The following is a 20537-nucleotide window of genomic DNA, read 5'->3' as shown; positions in this document are numbered from 1 at the left end:
CCTATATATTTGAAGTAGAAATGCTTTGGAAATGCTTTGTGTAAAAGGATAACTTGTGTGCGATTGTCTCTCTCACAACAGTCGCCACACAGTGTACGAAACCTGGAAGAATAGGACTGCTGATTACCTTAGAGAGATTATAGTCAAAAATATTGTACAAGCATGTTTACTGATGCGTAATGTTGCTTAAAAACTGATATGATAGAACATACTATCTGTGGGTTTAGAGCAGTTCTTATTTTTTGTTTTTGGGTGAGCTGAACAAACAAGGGAATTTCCAGCCAACGCCCAAAGAGAGAACCTTGGAGGGGAACTTTCCTAGCTACATAATAAGCTGCGTTTGATCAGGTTAATTACTGGAACATTACTGAGATGCTGGCCTGCCAGTAACTTGCCCATGCGCATTAGTGGTACAAGCCAACACCCTAGCCCATAGAAAAGAGGTGGTAAATATTTAAGCCAGCTATGAGCATGCGCAGGCTAAATCTATAAATAAGTGTATTCAGAACCTTCGAGGCTCTTCTGCTCACGATCGACAGGGACACGTTGGCTTTAGGGATTATCCGGCGCACGAATAAAAGGTGTTTTTCTCGTCCGGATTTGTACATCCGACTAGAAGGATTTTTCCTCTGATTGGACATCACCTATTTACTATTGGAATAAGGTAACTATTAGTTATAGGTCTGTGAGGCCTACACCCTTAGAAATAAAAGTGCTTGTTAGAACCTTTTTAGGTTCCCCAGCTTGTCCTCATAGGAGAACCCTTTTTGGGCTCTTATTAGAACCATTTATGAAGGTTAAACCTGGAACCCTACCAAAGGGTTCTACCAACAACATAGCGGGTTACCCGCAGAACCTTCTATAAAAGGTTCCACCTAGAACCCTGTATGAGAGGTTCAACAAAGAACCCTTTAAGGGTTTCATCTAGATCTCAAACAGGGAGTTCCACTGAGAACCGTGTTATGTTTCAAGAGTATCATCCAGAAACTTAACAGCGAGTTCCACTGATAACCATTTTGGATTTCAAGGGTTTCATCTAGAACCTTTACAGAAAGTTCCACTGAGAACTCTTTTATATTGCAAGGTTTCATCTAGAACCCTCACAGGAAGTTCCACTGAGAACTCTTTTATATTGCAAGATTTCATTTAGAACCTTCATAGAGAGTTCCACTGAGAACCCTTATATATTAAAAGGGTTTCATCTAGAACCATCACGAGTTCTTCAAAGACTTCTTTATATTGCAAGGGTTTCATCGACAACTAACACAGTAAGTTATACCGAGGACCCTTTTATATTTCAAGGGTTTTACCTAGAACCTGCACAAGTTTTGTTTTTTTTATATGGGGTTTTTATGAAGAACCACACTATTCTACAGATCAAAATAGTTTATGTTCATTATTGTTGACACTGAGAAATATTCAAACAATTTTTTAATGAGAATTTTGTTTTTATTATTTAAAAATCTTCAAACAATGATGGATAAGGACAAGCAGACTCTCTAAGGAAAAACTATTATGTAGGTCCCGGAAGGAGGGCAGGACAGAAGCGAACACCAGCGGAATCACCAGTGCAACGCATGCAAGCCATGCACACCAGGCTGTCCTCAACAGGTGGATTCATATCATCTCCAGCAATCACGACATGGAGGACAAAAAAAAAAAGAATAAAAAGAAAAAGAATACAGTTAGTAACACCAATACAGTATACATACTGCACCAGATGAAGCCATTTATAAAAAGTAAAGTAAAACCACGCATGGTCGAATGAGAGCAGTCAGAGTATGCAGTCATTTATTTATCAGCACAGCACATCATAATGGTGACAGTGGGACAGACTGGATAAGCCTGTCTAACTCCTATAACAAGAGTCTCCACTGGTACAAAATCAGGTGAAAGTGAAGGTACCCCACAAGGTTTTCATATTAATTACTTTTAATAAAGTTGAAACACTTTTCAGTAAAAATAAATTACTGGAAAAGAAGGTTCAATAGTTACCCTTAATCCACTTGTTGAAGGCAGTGGCACCCTTTTTTTTTTTCTTTTTTTTTGTGTGGGTCCAAACTCTCTCATGTCGACAAAAGAGAAACAAATGTTAACATAAAAAAAAAAAGTCTACCATTCCCCATTAGGGTCCTAGAGTCACACTTGCTGAAATAAGATTGAACTTACCTTGATTATTTGAGGTTTCCGATCGCTTGATGCTTCACGTCAATCCAGCTTGTCTTACAAATTCATACACAGGTGATCACGTGAGTGAATAGTAATCACCACTGATATGTCACACCTGTTTTGAAGAGGGCGGAGCGTGTAATCTGTAGCAAAACCGGCATTCAACTTCCAGGGCAACCATCATGGCAGCCAGCTCCCAGGTCACACACTAAAATCCATTTTTCCCCCTGAGCAACACAACCACCACCAAACATTCGCACCATCCGTACACCGGTGTGAGTGGCACTGGATGTAATGTGTGTAAAATGTCTTGCCCAAGGACTCAATGGCACAAATTGCAGAGAGAGCGGGATTTGAACAGCTGAACTTCTGGTTATGGCAAAAACATTTCTACCTCCTGAGCCACAGCCACCGTTCACCCACAACCAGAAATAAGTCAATTCCCCAATTTCTAAAAGTGAATAAACTACAATGGCAGGAACTAAATTAATATACAGAGAGTATATTGTGTTGCTTCATTAGATATTTGTACTATATTCTTAATTTAAGTGTTGTACATCACAAATTGGAAATTTTCACACAATAAAAAGTTCTTCTGCAGAAAAGCCAGTGTCCCAAATGAGCCATGCTGCTCCTGCTGTGTGTTAGTATATTGCTGGTGTCAAGTGAAATCCTAAATCCAAGTTGGCTTCATTTTGGACACACCAGCAATGCAGTACAGTGCCATACATGATTGGCATAGCTCAGGTGGTACAATACTGTCTCCAAACCTGAAGGTCATGAGTTCGTTCCTCAATGCTGGAGTAACTTTTTTTATTTTTTAAACTGGTAAAATTTACTCAATAATGTCATTGTAGAATTTCCTTAGAATTTCTGAGTGAATACTGAAACATGGCCAAACATTTGAAAATTTGAACTTGATCTTCAAATACCCATGTTTTCAACAGCCCTTGAAGAACCCCTTCTTCCAAAAAGAATTCTCTGTTTTAAAACGGTACTTACAGGAGGTACCCTGAGCCTCAAAAGAACCCTTGAAGATGTATTTATTTATTTATTTATTTATTTTCCAAAAAAGGGTTCCCCAGAAGCCCATAGTTCTGGATAGCACCTGTGCCCTTCACGAAGAACCCTTTTGGAACCCTTACTTCTAAGCATGTATGACTATTTGAACATTTCTGACATCGCACTAATAGCGGGGAAGAGTCAGCCAGCTATCTTAAATGTTCTATTTCCCTAAGATTACCTTAATTAAGAATTAGATCGATGTGCTCCTTATAGGCAGTGTAGTGGCCCTCTATTTTTGCAGACTGGTACACGTGTGCTCAGCATAAAAACGGGTGCATCATTTTGATGGCATCGTAACACAATTCAGTGCTGTTTCGGGCTCTTTGCGCCTTCTAGGGCTTTCCGGTGAACACGGCTACCACGCCTTAGCAAGTTGCCTATCATTTTCTTCACAATCTCCCGAGACAACTCCCTCCACCAGTTTATCTGTTCACGTTTTAAGTGTGTTTACACAACAAATCGCAGAACGGTACAGTGACTACATGTCACTCTTGAAAATGTGGGCTGACTGCTTGTTCTTACACGTTTCAAGGCACGTGATGCTGATTAGAGGACATAGGCCTACTTTGTTCCTATGGTCAAATGATTTTCAGTCTTTTCTAGCGAGAGGCTACCAACATTTTTGTCCAGACCTGTTTCATGAGTTGTTGTTGTTGTTGTTTTTTAAATAATTCTGCTGAACCACAATTCAAAAGCAATGTCTGATTTTCCATGATGAATTTTCATGACATTATTATTATTTCTTTCATTAACAGTGGGGTACCAACAATGCATGTTGGCAACAGCTTCTCATGTCCATGGGTGTGCTGCCAATTTCACCTGTCATCAAAGGGTGATTATTCATTTTGTTTTGTTTTTTCTGTTTTGTTATGCATGCTTGTGTGACAGTTGAGACTCCCTTTTCGCCATTTGTTTTGTTGCCTTATTGTGGCTAAAATAACTTATGACTCACAAAAAAAACCCAAAAAAAAACATTTTGCAGTGAGAAATTGAATGTGTGTTTGTTAGGAAATGCACTTTTTTGTCTTTCTTTTTTGTGCCATTGTTACACCTTTTCCTGCTCAGTCTCCCGACCGTGGTCAGGAGGCACAGGGGAGGATTTTCCTCCTGGGCCGGAGTCGCCTCCGGGGGTAACTCCCGTCACACGTCGCTCAAGGAGGCACCGGGAGACAGAGGGTCGCACTGTAGTTGTCTTTTTATTCTCAGTTTACACACACTTTTTGTCATCTCTCCCTCTAACCACGCTTCCCTCTCGCCCGTACACTCTCTAACGCTTCCGCTCCCACTCGCGCATGCGCACTCCTCCCTCGCGTCTCTCTCTCTCCCCCCTCCGTCACACACAAGCCAATCTCCACCACCCGCAACACCATTTTGCCACAGCTGCTAAACGTGAATACTATTTTACAACTGTAGGGGGAGCCTGAGAAGGAAGCAACGAGCAAAGATGCACTGTTGGCGCAATCTAAGCCTTTAACTTGACTTTTATTTCTAATAAACAGTGTTTATTGTTTTGTACGGACACCTTGTTATTGTGTAACAGTTCTTTACACAGTGAACTTATAAGTTAACTCATACGTTTCTGTTTTGTAGGCTTTAGTTTTACAGTATTCACTTCTTGAAACCCAAAAATATAAACACCAAGAGCTGTTGAACGAGTTTCTAGTGTATATTGTACACATCGATGAAAAAGAAAATGTGATTTACTGCACTTATTGTATTTTGATAGACTACATTATATTTTTGTCAGTACTGTGCTTTACAGCAATTGTTGCTGTGCACGTGACGATTTTTAATGTCTAATTAAATTTTTATTAAGGTGTTTTGTTTATATTTTCCAACAATTACTCTGTAGATATGGTGCAGTAATCTTCATTTAGCTTCAGGGTAATTTAAAAACAAACAAACACCCAAACAAACAAAAAACAAACAAACAAAACTAAAAGTTCCAAGGTACTTTTATTCAAAATGTCCTAAATTAGCATCAAAACGTGCGTGTGACTGTGGGGTGTGTGCGTGCGTGCGCGTGATTGTGCGCGTGCGTGCGAGTACTTTTGGTTGCGTCCTGAGTTGTCTCCGGCTTCACTGTACCCCGGGTGAGTGCAGAGAGAGGAGCGTTGTGTAGCAGCGGGGCAAAAAAAGGCGGACCAGGGCGATAAACGTTCCAAAAATAAGCTTCCACTTCACCGCAGACGTCCCGGTGCAGGTCGGTTCTGTTTTCCGTCATGTCCATGCCTTCATACAACTTGGTTACTCGTTTTATTTGGAGTGCTCTTTTTATGTTTGTCTTTCATGTGTTCAATACAAGTAGTATGCAAGTTGCAGAGCTGAAAGGTATTCTCTTTATTTATGATGAAAGATGATGATGTCATAAAGGCGTAAAAAAAAAAAAACAGTCAAACGTCACCGTGCACTTGTTGTGCCGCAATGGTTGTGTGTGCGCATTCTCGCGTTGTAGATTCAAGCAGTCTGCCATGTCTTGCACGAGGTGTGGAGGTACGTACGAATGTTTGCATGAATGACAACAAACACGCGTGCATGCAGTGTGCACCATTCCGTTTTATTTTTTTTCCTTCTGCAGCGTGCATCGTGATGCTAATAAAATAATAAATTCTGGTTTTCATGTATGCATGGGGGACAAATATTAGTTAACGTCATTTAATGAAGACGCGCGTTTTGCTGATTGTTGCTACACACTCATAGTTCAGGTATGAATGGGTATGGGAAACATTGCACTGAGGCTTGCATCTAGTGTCGCGCCATTGGATGAAATCCGATCATGTTTGGGGTAGAAATAGCTTTACACATGGAGAGCTATTTTTAACCACCACGCTGGCCGCCTCATTGTTGTGTATAAAGCACTGTGTAATTTAGCTCTATTGAGGTATGCACTGGAGCTGCAGTGTAAATAACAAAAACAGTAAACAGCTCTGGTTGTCAGAATGTTACCTGAATAAATCTTGGAACATTTAAATGTATTTGGTAATAATATATGATTTGATAATCTTTGTAATAGTTCCTGTATTTTATTGTTATTCCCTCAAATAGTCGCTTTACAGACACACTCAAATAGTGGTGTCAAACACAAGTGCTGTGGACCAGATCCGGTCCCCTATGTCATTTTAGGTGCACCGATTTAAAAAAAAAAAAAAAGAAATAAAAAAGAAATCCTTTGGATTTACTTGATTCGGAAATCTACATTTGATTATTTTGAGGGGGAAAAAATTGATAATTACATCACTTTATCACATTTTAGTAATTTTCTTCAGTGCATGGCCCAAGAAACTTCTTTCATGAAAGTCATATTGAAAGGGACAAAAATGTAATAATGACAATGAAATATGTTTATAAATGTACATCAAATATAGGCCTATGTATATTTGATTTTCGATGAGCATGATAAACACTGTAACGTTATTGATGAGTAAAATGATGATGTGTTTATCTCTGGCGTCTCAAATGATTTGGGCGCACAGAACTGTTAAAAATGTAAAATTGTGAAATATAGGTCCTGGTGTAAATGGGTTAGTGTGTAGAAATTGAAATAGATTTTTCAATGTTCATTTTTAAAACCCACTATTCATTTCAATGTATTATGACGTCACCGTATCTACCTAATCTATATTAGGGGTGTTGAAAAAATCGATTCGGCAATATATCGCGATACTACAGCACCTAATTCTCGAATCGATTCAATAGGCAGCCGAATCGATTTTTTTACATCAATTTTTGATGAAAAAATATTCAACAAAACGTCTAACTTTCACACCTTAAGCATGGAACAATGCTATATTAACGGAACATTAAGCCTTAATATTTTATTTCAATGCTGTTCTAACATGAAAATGGTTACAACCCGTTTGTTAAATAGAGTGGCTCACAGTTATAAAACTGAAGTTTGAGATCAATAAATAATAAATTTTCACACAAATCTTACATTGTACATGTATAAGTTTACTGAATGGTATTTTCTAAATTTGAGTAAAAAAAATCGCAACAATCGACTTGTAAATTCATATCGGGATTAATCGGTATCGAATCGAATCGTGACCTATGAATCGTGACACGGATCGAATCGTCAGGTACTGGGCAATTCACACCCCTAATCTATATATAATAATCTAGGTCTAGTCATCACTAAATTATATTACACTGGTCGCGCCTCATCTTACAGACTCTTTACATTTCACCGCTATCTTTCTGCTAAGGGAACCCAAAGGAGACAAACTTAGCACATTTTTGTGTAGGCTTGTGAAGTGTGGTCTCTTTGAGGCACCGTAGTGTGCGTGCTTCACCATGTGCACACTTCAAACTTAGGTAGTTGCATTCTATCAGTTCACCACTAGGTGACAAACATTTCTACACACTATCTCTTTAATTCCACCACCCCTAGCTAATGACATGTAAATGGAGATACCGTTAAAGCCAGCCTCATTTGATTTGGCCCCCCGGGTGGTTCATGCATTAGACCAGAAGCTGCCACATCCAATAGGGCCACCGCATCTACTTTTTTGCTGCCACAGCAATGTGGTAGCTATTATTGAATGTGGATCAACCTGGCTTGCCTACAGTGTATTCATCTAGTTTGGTCTTCCTGTTTAACTCAGTGAAATCACTTGAAAATATTTTGAGAAGAGAATGTGGACCCTGGTCCGCTTGGATGGTGGAACATGTATGATGGACTTAAGTATAAATTTCGTCACAAAATTACATATAGCTTAATTAAAGTGCAACTACTCTCTTCACCTAGCTTAAGAAGGCTTCACCCATATGTCCAGTGGTGGTGGAGTGGTTAAAGCAAATGGCTTTATTTGTGAAGGGTGATGATTTCTCTGTCGTGACTCAACTTTCAACACTGTACAACAGCCACAGCTGTAAGTTCTGTACATAATGGAAACGAGAGTAATTAAAATAATAATGCCATCATAAATAACTAAAGTAAATGTTGTCTTATAATTAAAAGCTATACCAGTAATAGCACCCTTTCAAAACATACCTCCCTTGGCATAAAGCTAACAGAGATGCAGGGCTCTTAATAGGGTAATGTAGCAAATAGAATGGGCGTCAGAGACATGCTTCTGGCAGAACGTCAAATTTGTTTTCTCATTTGAAATGGAATCATGCCAACATTATTATAACTGTAGCAAGTTAACACAGCTCATAAAAAAAGTAGCTTGGTAAGAATGCAACTTAAGTGACATTTAAATAGCCTCTCTTGGGCTCTCCGGATGGAGTCAAAGCAATAACATGTCATTGCTGATTTTTTTTTATTTTTTTTTAAATCGCACGATAAATCACATGGTTCAGACTGTTACTGTTGCACTTGTCTGCATCCTTCACTTCCCCAAAAGAAGGCAAACTAATGATGTTGCACTTCCTTAAAACAAACGTTTTAAGCTGTTAATGTTTCATTTTATAATTCACTTTATTTTCATTGTGTCAAATCAAACAGAACCGCAGGGTTACAAAAATAGACCAAACTACTTTTTTTTTCTTTTTCTTGTGATTTCACTTATATTCTGTTCAATGACGGCAGCCTTTATAATAATGTAACCCTTGATTAAAACAAGTTTGGCACATGATGTAAAATGTAAATAAAATTTAATGGAATTATTTGCAAATCCTTTTCAAGATACAGATGCATACGCAAGGTGGGCCAAAAGGTTCGTGAGGTGTGGTGACTGGTGGTGGTGGTGGTTGGGGGGTCAATCCATTTATATTTATCTACTTAAACACAGTTAATTTGTAAATGCTTGAAATCTCTTCAACATGCAAGGTTCCTAAAAAGGTTCCAGAACACTCCAAGTTCTGCATCAATTTCATTAAAAGCTGAAATAAAGTCATGGGATAGGGTTCCAAAATAGGGTGCTGTGGGGGTTTGAAGACAGGATTAGGCTTTCAGAAATAGGGTTTCAATGTGGGTTAAGGTTTAGTGTTTCAAAACATGATTTCAAGCAGGGTTTGTGCTTTAAACTAGGGTTAAGATGTCACATTAAGGTTTTAGGGCCTGCCCTGCAGCCTTTATGGTTTCAAATCCAAGTGTGGTTTTGTGTGTATCAACCCGGTGGAGACCCTTTTCCTTTGTTTCCTGTCATTCCCTTTTCTGTCCTTCCTCCATCCTCTCTTCCTCACTACCTTACGCTTTCATCATTCACTCTTTCTGTTTTTCCATGTTTCCTTCCTTCCTTTCTCTGTACTTCTCTCCTTCCCTTGTGTCTTTTTATAGTTACTTTTTACTTCCTAGCATCCTTCCATTCTTCTTCCCTTCCATTCTTCATTCCATCCTTTCTTTGTTCCTTAAAATAAGTAAAAGTTTGATAAATATATGCCATTATTTGTTTATACATAACGTATAACGACTTTTTTTTATGAAGTTGTGTGAGTGTGTCCCTTCCATGTGCAGACCAGGATGGAAAAGAAAGCACATATGGTCTTCTGACGTAATTCAAGCCGCGACTGTGCGCGCGCGCGCGCGCGTGTGTGGGATTAGATCAAGGCGAGCGCCGAGCCTCCATTTCAAGTGAATACAACAAGCCTTTTTATTGGCGCCTGCCAGCGAAGACGGAAACAGGCATCCGCGGGCAATGAACGCCGTGACAGCCGCGACCTGTCTACTCGCGGCCGGCCTCGGTTGCTTCCTGTACGGCCGTGATGTCTTACTGTGGCCGCTCCGTGTGTGTCTGTCAGAGCCATCCTCCATGCCAGAGCCGGGGGCTGCTATCAGGCGGAGTCCGCAGGGAGTTCCGTACGCCGACCTAAAGCACATCGTCAACGCCGATGGACTGCACCTGTTCTGCCGCTACTGGGAGCCAGTCGGCCTGCCAAGGTCAGTTGGTATATAGCGTGGTGGGGTGAGTGGAGACACTCGGCTGTCGCTATTCGTATAAAAGCAACCCGTTGTGTCCCTTTAATGGTTTGAATTGTATCTTAATAGCCAGTAGAGACAGTTTTAGACACACTGTATTTTTGTCTTTATTTAGTTAATTGTCTTCCCCTGGATTTAGCATGTCTGTTTCCTATTAATTTAACAATTCAATTTAATAATGGTACACGTGCAGATATGTTAATATGTTATTAATTAGGGACTACAATTTTTGGGCAAAAAAACCAAGTCATTACAAATATAGTGTATATCACTATTTAATCAACCTAACACAAAAAACTTGACAATTGTGCATTTCATTTTCTACATTTTTAAAGTTTATTATTTTGGTATGCGCTTCTGAAATTTGCTGAAATTACCTTTTGACTATATGCTATAATTAAAAATTGATAGTCATCAATGAGATGAATGATTTCTCACAAGGATTATCAATAATCATGATTAATTATCAATAATTAATCAAGGTAGGTAGATGCTCAACCCCCCACACACACACACACTTGGCATGGATCAATAAAAAAAAATACAATAAAATACAATTTTTGGGGGGTTGTGAAATACTAAATGTTGATTATTTGACAGTATCATCATGTCTTTTTGGGTGGCATTGTGTAATGTGGTAAAATATGTACATGCCGTATTTGTAAATATCAAGAACCAAGGACATTTTGGCAGATGGACACGTCACAGTCTAAAACTCAACATACACGTAAAAAAATAAAAATAAACGTTTAGATCGCTTAATATGTCAGAAAATTTCAATCACTCATCACCAAAATGTGCACCTGTGCCCAAAATTGTTAGTAACCCCCTGTTAAGGAAAGAAAACCCCTTAGTGGTCCCTGAAATCACTTGAAACTAGCAAAAGTAACAATAAAAAAAAATATATTGAAAATTAAACAATCAAAATCAGACAATAGTGTTGAATTGTCGTTCAACCCAATTATTAAAATCAAATAAATACTTTTACTGAGGAGCCTAAGGATTTTTAATATACACAGGGACATTTTAATCACTCATTGAACCCATTCTTAGATTCAACACTTCATCCTGGTACAATTTGCTCACCATCAAAAACAAACTCTCCCGTATAATAAAACAGGCTAGCAAATTATGCAGTTCATTACACACACCCCTGTCAGACCTGTACCTCTGTGAGCAGGAATACCACCCCGATCACCCTGATTACCCTTCTCATCCCCTCCACCAATCATTTCAGTTACTGCCATCATGCAGGAGGTACAAAGTCCCACTGGCCCGGAAAAATATTGACAAAAAAATCTTTCATTTGCTCTGCCATAATCATTCTGAACACCTTAAAATAGAACATAGCATTGACCCAGCATGAATTAGTTATTTGTTTTAATTCTGTGTAGTTTTACTTGTTATTGTGTTTTTAATGTGAAATTTGTGTGGATGAGAATGTGTTTGAGATCCAAGTCGAAGAAGAATTTCTGTCACCATTTATGACAGGCAATAAAGTATTCTATTCTGAAATAAAAACTAATGAAACAGGCATGGGCAAAAAATATGGTACCATAACAATGTTTTGTTGCACAACCTTTTGAGGCATTCACTGCAAGCAAATGATTTCTGGAACTACAATGAGACTTGTGCACCTGTCAACAGGTAATTTTACCCACTCCTCGTGAGAAAACTGCTCCAGTTGTCTCAGGTTTGAACAGTGTGTTTTTCATATGGTATGGTTCAGCTCCTTCCACAGATGTTTTGCAGTAGGGACAGTGCTCTTTTCTTGGTATGTTTCATTTTTGCGTCTCTGAGCTGAATTGATGCGCCTGACCAAAACACTCCAGTTTTGTCTCATCTGTCCAAAGGACATTTTGCCAAAAGCTTTGTGGCTTGTCAGTATGCATTTTTGCAAATTCCAGTCTTGCTCATTATTATTATTATTTTACCTTTATTGTACCTTTAACTTGCTTGTCTATAAATTAATCCTGAGACAACTCTCTCCTTCGCTTTCTGTCGTCCATGTTCAGTGTGGTACACACCATGTCACCAAAAAAGCACAGGAACTATTTGTCACTCTTTCAATAAGTAGACTGACTGATAATGATTTTGAAGACACTTGAGTTAAACCTGTTTCCTCTGGTCAAATTATTTTTAATTTTGTATAGTGGTACTATCATTTTTGTCCAGGCCTTTGTCATTAGTTAGTTTTTTGTTTTGTTTTTAATTGTATTTTATTCTTATTTATTTTTTTATTTTATTTTAACAATTCTGTTGAACTGCAATTCAGAAGTAATGGCTGATTTAGATTTTTTTTAATTTTCAATTTTTTTTTTTAATGTATTGTTACTTTTGTAATTTTCAAGTGATTTCAGTGACCATTCTGGGTTTTTCTTTCATTAACAGAGGGGTATCAACAATTGTGCCTGTCTGTCTGTCCATCTATTTTATCTAACCTAATCTAATCTGTCTTTTTGTCTGTCCGACCCACTTGATATTCTGATTGAGCAAAGCAGTATAGACTTAATTGTCTGACCAAAGCTCATTAATATGAAAATTATGCTAATCTTATGGCTACTCTGAGAACCCTTGCTGGATAGTGACCCCATTAAGACACAAAGAAGGCTAACCTCGGCTAACACTGACAGAATGTTTTGGATGCCATGCAAAAATTGAACCATTTCACTACATTGAATGGATGCTTTGTTTATCAATTCTAATAATGTGTTGTTTCCAATTTCTGTAGCAAAATAATATCACTTCTAATAGTTTTGTTTTTAATTTCTGTGGCTAAATGTGATGCATTTGGCCATTTTTTACATGCTTCCTTCTTGCATATGTAGCTGTGGCATAAAAAGAAACACAGATGTCACACACAAACTCTGTGTAAACATGTAATTGCTTGCAGCATGGCAACACAGCAGATGTGACCGAATGTGCAGGCCCACAAAACATCTGGAGTCAAGACAGGACCTTTTCGCAGATGTTACACCTCACTGATTCAGCACAGTAGTGACTCATTAGCTCAACTGATGTCTGAATAATTAGTCTACTGCAAACACTGTAAACCATGGACATAGACTCAATCCATAACAGCGTTGCTTGAATCTGATAAACTGGCACATTTGTTGACGCTGCATTCTTACGCTTTAAAAATTATCTTTGGCACATTCTAATCTCAACATCAATTGAGGCCGCTACTTGTCATAAAAAGACAAAGAAAAAGAAAAAATAAGACACAGACTTAAGCCTTGCTGAACTTATTAACTGGCGCCAATGTCACGCTTGAAAGCAAATGCCAAAATATTGTGTGTCACAGAATTTAATTGTTTGATTTAAGAGGGTTAGCCTTTCTTTTTTGTATGTCAGTAGCAAACCATTTGATTTTATGCTTGGATCACATTACTGGCAAGTGTCACATTGAAATATATTGTTTTCTGGGTTTGGTCATGTGACGTTCACAAGCTGAGGCCTTTGGCACTGTGATGTCATTCTCTGCAGATGGCGCCCTGATTTCAGTGTAAATGAGGGATGCCTCTACGATTAGCCGGGAAAAGGATACATAGCGCTTTATTCTACCTGTGCAAAGTCTACGAAAATACAGAAAGAAAGAATGCTCCATCCATGTGCACAGACCACGCTTTGTGCTAGACCTGCGCTGGGAATGAAAATAGGGCCTGTAATGGAAATTGATGCAGATGTTCTTTTAAAAATACAAATACAACTGGAGTCATGAGTCATAAAAGCAACTTAAATTGTAACGATGCTGCCCCGTGCCCCAGCCCCCCATTTTGTCTTCGTTTGGGGCATTTTCTTATCACCAACACTAAAGGTGTAAAGGGATGTGCTGTAAGTGGTAATTGGGCTTAATTTTAGATCGCTGCCATCTGCTGTTAAATCAGTTCCAAACTGTAAGTGAATGCTACCAGGATGGTAATCAATTGCTCTTCATAACAATATAATGTTCCTGAATTACATCCGCAGTATCGGCCTGATATCAGAACATGTCTAATCAATGAAACATATATGCATATACAAAGTACATAAATGACAAGTCAATATATGCCAGGCAAGCCATTGATAAATAAACGGGGGGAATGTGAGGGTAGTTCAAAAGAAATCAAGCACTAATTTTGTTATGTAGCAGTGCAAACAAAAGTGTATTAGGTCAAACATTGACATGTAGGCCTATGGCATGTCACTGGTCCACAAGGATGGTGGTGACAACAAAGGGAAGGAGGAGGTCCACACTTAGGTAAAAACAAAGCAGGTCTCATGTACCATATTTCAGTTTTCATCTCCTTTGAAAGGCGTTTGATTTTTTTTTTAGGTCATTTGGCTCAGCCTATCTTTTACAAATGAAATGAATGAGGTTTGTCGTTCATTATGAGTAAAATGTAAATCTCATATCTATGGATGTTATGACTTCCATATTATTTATAAAAAGCTGTAGTAGATAAAACAGACTTATCTTCTTGAGCCACATGGTGAGCATGGGACCACTTGTGTATATATATGTATGTATGTGTGTATGTATATATATATATATATATATATATATATATATATATATATATATATATATATATATATATATATATATATGAGATGATTGACTGAATGAATTGGGGTCAAAGGTTAGCTGTTTCTCAAAGGCCCCCTTTCATTAGAACTAGGAAGTGGGTGAAAGGTTTTCGGCTCTAGGGGAGGGGCCTCAACAATGATTGACAGACCCTCAAGCAGATGTCCAACTGAGGCTTTGAACCCGCAGTGCCATCAACAAGTCGTAGGTGCATGCCGGAGTCATGGCGCTTCAGCTGCTTCGTAACTGACACGCATGCTGTGTAAGTGGGTCACTGCGTATACACATTTGTAAACTGATGGCGTCTAGCTTGACTACCCTTCCCTGTTTTGAGTTTGTGTTCCCTGCTGTTAGTGTTACACTTTCAGACTGGATACAAAAGCACATTAATAAAAAAAAAATGACCTGGATTGACTTGTGTGTAAATCAGAGGTCATGAATAATGCAGGAAGCGGATACAAGATAAGAAGTTACAACTGCATCCCGATTATTGCTTTTATGTTTGTCTTTAGAGTGAAAAGTTTTGACTGTGTACTTATATTTTCTTTAGTAATTATTTTAGTCAACTAATGTAACATTCACTTGAGAGCTTCTTTTCATTTGTAGTTTTATCAAAACCTATAGTGTGTGGACATAGAATCGTTTTCGCCTCAGAGCTGGAGTTTCTCCCAGATGACTTTGGGCTGTAAACCTTGGATTGGTCACCAGACAAATATAATGCACATATTGTCACTGTCGGGCGGAATCCTCGCATCTCCAAAATCACTATTCTTAAAGGGGAAGTCAACCCTAAACATTTCCTAAACTTCACTAGTCTAAACATGACATTATGGCCTATATTAAAAATGTGGAATATGAGTTATGAAGCAAAATCCATTCTAGCCGGTTTTATCAATCTCGCGACGGCCATTTTGCCACTTGCTGTCGACTGACATCACAGTTGCTCAGGGCTCAGGCAACAACCAACCACATCTGATATTCCACTCATGCAATATTAACCAGAACACCATATGTATACTAGTGGGGCCGCATAAAACAAACATATTATTGTAAAGAAATTTTGGGGGGGTTGACTTCCCTCTAAGGAGATCAGCTCTGCACAATTATTAACACAAAACCATCCCCAAACCAATGGCGTTGTTGATGGCAGGCGAGAGATCAGAGTGTATACTCATGATTGCTCCAGCTGCGCATGCATCTAGAGGAATTGAAAATATGAGTGAATGTGCATTATACACTAATATGAATAAGTACGCTAAAATGTTAAACAATTTGCCAGTCAACTGCAACTTTTTATGAGTACTGTCACGCTAATTTGTTATACTCCACTCTGTCCAACATGGATACACACAAATAATTACAAGGCAACTAAATGGTTTTCAAAACTGTGTACTTACCCAAAGTGTGATAAACTAAGAAATCCCACAGTACTGAAAATTTTTAATTGTAGAATGTTTTCTACATGACAGTACAGTATATGTAGGCAGCCAGGGACAGCTGCATATATCCACAGTGACGCTGGTTTCATACTGCTTTAAGATGTGTCTCCTAGATGGGGTTTATGTTGTTGTTGTACTCTCACTTTCATCTTCAAAAAGGTAAATTCATGCTTTCATCCTCTGTAACAGAATTCTTCTGAGGGTATGTTGACATGCTACATGACATCATTCATCTAATTAGCCTCAAATCACCCATGAAGCCAAACTAATATGTTTGTAAGATGCCATGAGATGATGTTTGGTGCAACATAGAGCCTTATTTTCCTCCAACTTGGTGGTCATAATCTGTTTCATCAGACCTCAGTGGTATTGGTCTCTGAAGGGTCCATGGGAATGACAATATGGAATGACAATATTTTTCTCCTCGCGTTTCCTTTCATTCAAAGTGCGATTTATCATCTGTGTGCCTTTGGTTTGTCGTATAATATTCTCGTTTAGACCACATTTTCTGCTTGGTTCATGTTAGTGAGATCCCAAAATCATCTTCAGGCAGCTAGGCAGCAGCACATGAAAGGGATTAGGCTACAGTCTGTGCTTGTTTGGAGTAGCTTTGCATAGGAGGGAGGACACTGGGTAAGCACTCTCTCTCTCTCTCTCTCTCTCTCTCTCTCTCTCTCTCTCTCTGTTTTAATAAGGCTTTTATAGGCTTAGGTTCTGTTGTTCAGACAAATTAAACATTGTGGGAGACCACAGACCAGTGAAGCACCATCCCTCATGAAAGACATCAATCGAGGCATATCTAGTATCTAGCTAGGCTGGTCTTCATATTCCATCCAGTGCAGTCACACATATGAGAGATTATGGCGCCTGGGCCATATGATAAGATAAACTGCAGTGGTAATCAGGTGAGAAGTAAAAAGACAAGTGTGTCTTGCGGGCAGTCAGACATGGTGGTGGGAGTGTCATGGTCTGGGGCTGCATGAGTGCTGCATTGGGGGATTTTAGATGAGTGGAAGAGGATCCCAGTGGCAAACTTTGAAGTTCTGGTGAACTCCATTCCCAAGAGAGTTAAGGAAGTGCTGGAAAATAATGATGGCCACCCAAAATAATGTCACTTTGGGCATATTCACTTATGGATGTAGCAATTTTTGTTGCCAATGATTTACCTATTAATGTATTTTGAGGGAACAATACATTCACACTGTTATATAAGCTGTACATTGACGACGTGAGCTATGAGACACTGACCCTGAACAGGGCAAGCTGTAAACAATTACTATTGTTATGTGAAGTTCCTGCCACTTTCACAACTTTTTACTTTCATTGCGCTCACTTGGTATATATTATCACTGAACAACCTGCCTCTTTAACAGAACATAACAAAAAGGAAGTGAAGGCTGGAAATTAGGTTGGTGATCATCACATTAACTGCAGATAAGACCAACGTAGCAAATGCAGATGGGCACATGTGACATTCTGGTTTTCAGTAGAGTGTGACTGTACTATTCACTGTATAACCATCTTTACAGTAAAACCAGATTGGCTCCATTAATCTCCAACTGACCCTCAGTTCATGAGTTCGAATCTATTATGCCTAAACAAAGGCTGCTATTCACTCATACACACAAATTCACATGCTTGTTCGTTCTGTGCCAAAAAAGAGCAGTGGAACTCTTATGAGGCAAGAAAGAAGAGCAGAGTGAAGTCAGAATGATTTGTTAACAAGGCTTGATGACAAGCAGCCAGCAACCGCTTATTGGTGTCACTGAATGCATTTCAGTTAATCATTCCTGATTGACACTCCACAGGGCATCGCTACACTTTGGGGCCTATTCACGAAAGGTTTGCGTCGCCTTTGCACGGCGCTAACCGCTAAACATGGAACAATCCGGGAGCACCTAATTCACTAAACACGCGCAGATGGGAAAATCCGTCACTAAGTGCACGGCCAACCAGATTGCGCCACGGTGCGCCGGTGTTATTTGCGCGTATGTAAATTAGGTAATTTGCATACATTTGACGCAAAATATGTCCAGCCCAATGCAAATGATTGATATGCATATCATTGATATGCAGCGTCTGCCAGCGCAAATAACCACACAGTGTTTGCGTGACACAAATAACGTTTTTGGAAAGCATGTATTAACCTGGTGCAACCTCGATCCCGGGATCATGACAGCAATGCATGGCACGGTGCACCGTCGCTCTCTGGCTGTTCACGCAGAGAGGAGAGGGGACATTCCTCAATGTTGGTTTAGGACAGTCCTTCTCAATTATTTTCTGTCATGCCCCCCCAGTAAGAAGAAAACATCTCCCCCCCACCCTCCCCCCCCCCACACACACACACACCCACGCGACTTATAAATAGTATCATGTGTCTATAAAATTGTTATAAGCACACCTCTGCATAACACTGTATCCATATTAACGTATAAGAGAATAAAAAAAGAGAAATATGGACCAACTTACAACAAAGAATAGCTTTATTAACTGTAACAGAAAATATTTAAAGTGCATCTGAAATTCAAAAATAAAATTAAATCCTTAATTAAACTATAAACATTTTTTGACAGAACATGGCAAACCATATGATACGAAAAAATAAAATTACATAAAATCATCCATCCATCCATCCATCCATCCATCCATCCATCCATCCATCCATCCATTTTCTTGACCGCTTATTCCTCACAATGGTCACGGGGGATGCTGGCGCCTATCTCAGCTGGCTCTGGGCAGTAGGTGGGGGACACCCTGGACTGGTTCCCAGCCAATCGCAGGGCACACAGAGACGAACAACCATCCACACTCACAAGCACTCCTAGGGACAATTCGGAGCGCCCAATTAACCTGCCATGCATGTCTTTGGAATGACCCACGCGGGCACGGGGAGAACATGCAAACTCCACCTAGGAAGGCCGGAGCCTGGACTCGAACCGGAGTCCTCAGAACGATTACCTTTACTATGACTATTATTGGACGTAGCGCATTCTTAGTGAATATACCCCAGTGTCTTTTGTTTTTGAGTGAATACTAGGATGTTTCACAGTTTGTCATGCACTGGCAGGAGAGGCAAGACCTCACAAAAACTATACCATATACTGTTACAATACAAAATACATGTGCATTGACATTGACTGGAATTGATGATTGACGGAATTGCCCACCTTTTGGCGTGTGGAGAAGGTAAAGCATTGGAGAAGGCAAACTGTCTATCCCTCAATGGTCTTGGATGTTGCTGGCTGTACTGGATTTGGCTGATCTCTCCTGCCTTTTCACCCATGTGTTCCTGCAGCAGTGTTCCAATGCTGGTGTGCACCACACTAGCCATTTCCCCACCTACATGCTAACTGAGGTGGCAGAAAAGGTTTTCCTCGCCAACCTGCAAGCACTGATCCCCAAACAGGACGCCCGGGCTCCTATGCCACTCTTGTGTCTACGCCACTGCTGGGCGCGGACTTTCTGTGTGCCTAAGGCTTCTCGTGGATATTACGAACTTACATGATGCGTAGGGTTTATAGATGTTAACATTAATGAATGCTTTGTCATTGTGGCCAGCACACAGCCCCATTACAAGGCACAAACTGTTCAATTGTGGTCTGTTAACAAATTTGAGCATGGGTTGTCCTCCAGTGGTCCCTCATAATTGGACCTTCTTGGCTCAATGTAGCAATGGACAAACTTGTTTTGTACATTTTAGCAACGCCTGTTCATTCCACGTGGATGTGAAAGGAACTGAATCTGCTTTGAGGGCCCTCAATCTTCCTACTGTATGTACTGCTTGTACTCATTTTGGTCAGGGAGGCTATACCAGGTGAATTTGGCCTAAAGATGGTGATGCACCCTGGATTGGTCACCAGCCAATCATAGGGCACTTATTGACAAAATAAACATTCCCACTTACAAATCTTCATTCAAATATGATGTTTTGAGATTGTGGACAGAGGCCGATGGACCTGGATACAGACGTACAACAAGCAAACTGCCTTTTATGTTGATAATTTGTCATCTCTCTTCTAGGGCGCTGGTGTTTATTGCCCATGGGGCCGGGGAGCATTGTGGGCCGTACGATGAGATTGCACAGAGACTGAAGGAGCTGTCCCTGTTGGTCTTTGCACACGACCACGGTGAGCCACCACTCACAGCCCTGCTCTGTTCATTCTCGCATATATTTACACCTACTGTAATACTCACTTCACACATGCCGGGACGTGTGCAGACATTCCGAGAAAAAAAAAGCTCCTCCCTATCTGCAAGACTGATCCACATGTTTTGCCTCTATGCTTGTTCTTTGCCACACATTTTGTAGAAATCTTTGACATTTTTCTCTCAATACTGCTGATCACCGACAACAAATCACATTGAAAATCTAGCCTCATTGCACTTTGAAGGACAACCAGAACAATAAAATGCTCTTCCACTAGATGGCTTCCAC

General features: G+C 39.6%; 1 protein-coding gene and 1 long non-coding RNA gene across 5 annotated transcripts in view; one reads left to right on the top strand and one right to left on the bottom strand.

Moving 5' to 3' along the window:
* The first annotated feature begins 265 nt into the window (after positions 1-265).
* The window catches only part of mgll (monoglyceride lipase), a 39161-nt gene continuing 18889 nt past the window's right edge, over positions 266-20537 (top strand). The window contains exons 1-4 of one of the 4 annotated variants that reach the window (XM_077514817.1): positions 266-664; positions 3990-4066; positions 9919-10057; positions 20123-20229. In XM_077514817.1, the coding sequence (XP_077370943.1) occupies positions 4003-4066; positions 9919-10057; positions 20123-20229 (310 nt within the window). In that variant the 5' untranslated portion in view covers positions 266-664; positions 3990-4002. Of the gene's footprint in view, positions 665-2806; positions 4067-5269; positions 5438-9693; positions 10058-20122; positions 20230-20537 lie in introns of those variants that run through there. The other 3 variants (XM_077514815.1, XM_077514819.1, XM_077514816.1) reach the window with 3 other exon arrangements.
* On the bottom strand, positions 1428-2399 carry LOC144014663 (uncharacterized). Its single transcript, XR_013282525.1, has 2 exons — positions 1996-2399; positions 1428-1626 (listed from the first exon to the last, which is right to left on the bottom strand). It is a non-coding gene; the product is annotated as an uncharacterized LOC144014663 (long non-coding RNA).

This window comes from Festucalex cinctus, chromosome 2, assembly GCF_051991245.1.
Source record: "Festucalex cinctus isolate MCC-2025b chromosome 2, RoL_Fcin_1.0, whole genome shotgun sequence".
Taxonomy (NCBI): Eukaryota; Metazoa; Chordata; class Actinopteri; order Syngnathiformes; family Syngnathidae; genus Festucalex; species Festucalex cinctus.
The sequence above is the reverse complement of the archived record's forward strand: the minus strand, read 5'-3'. Positions and strand labels throughout refer to the sequence as shown.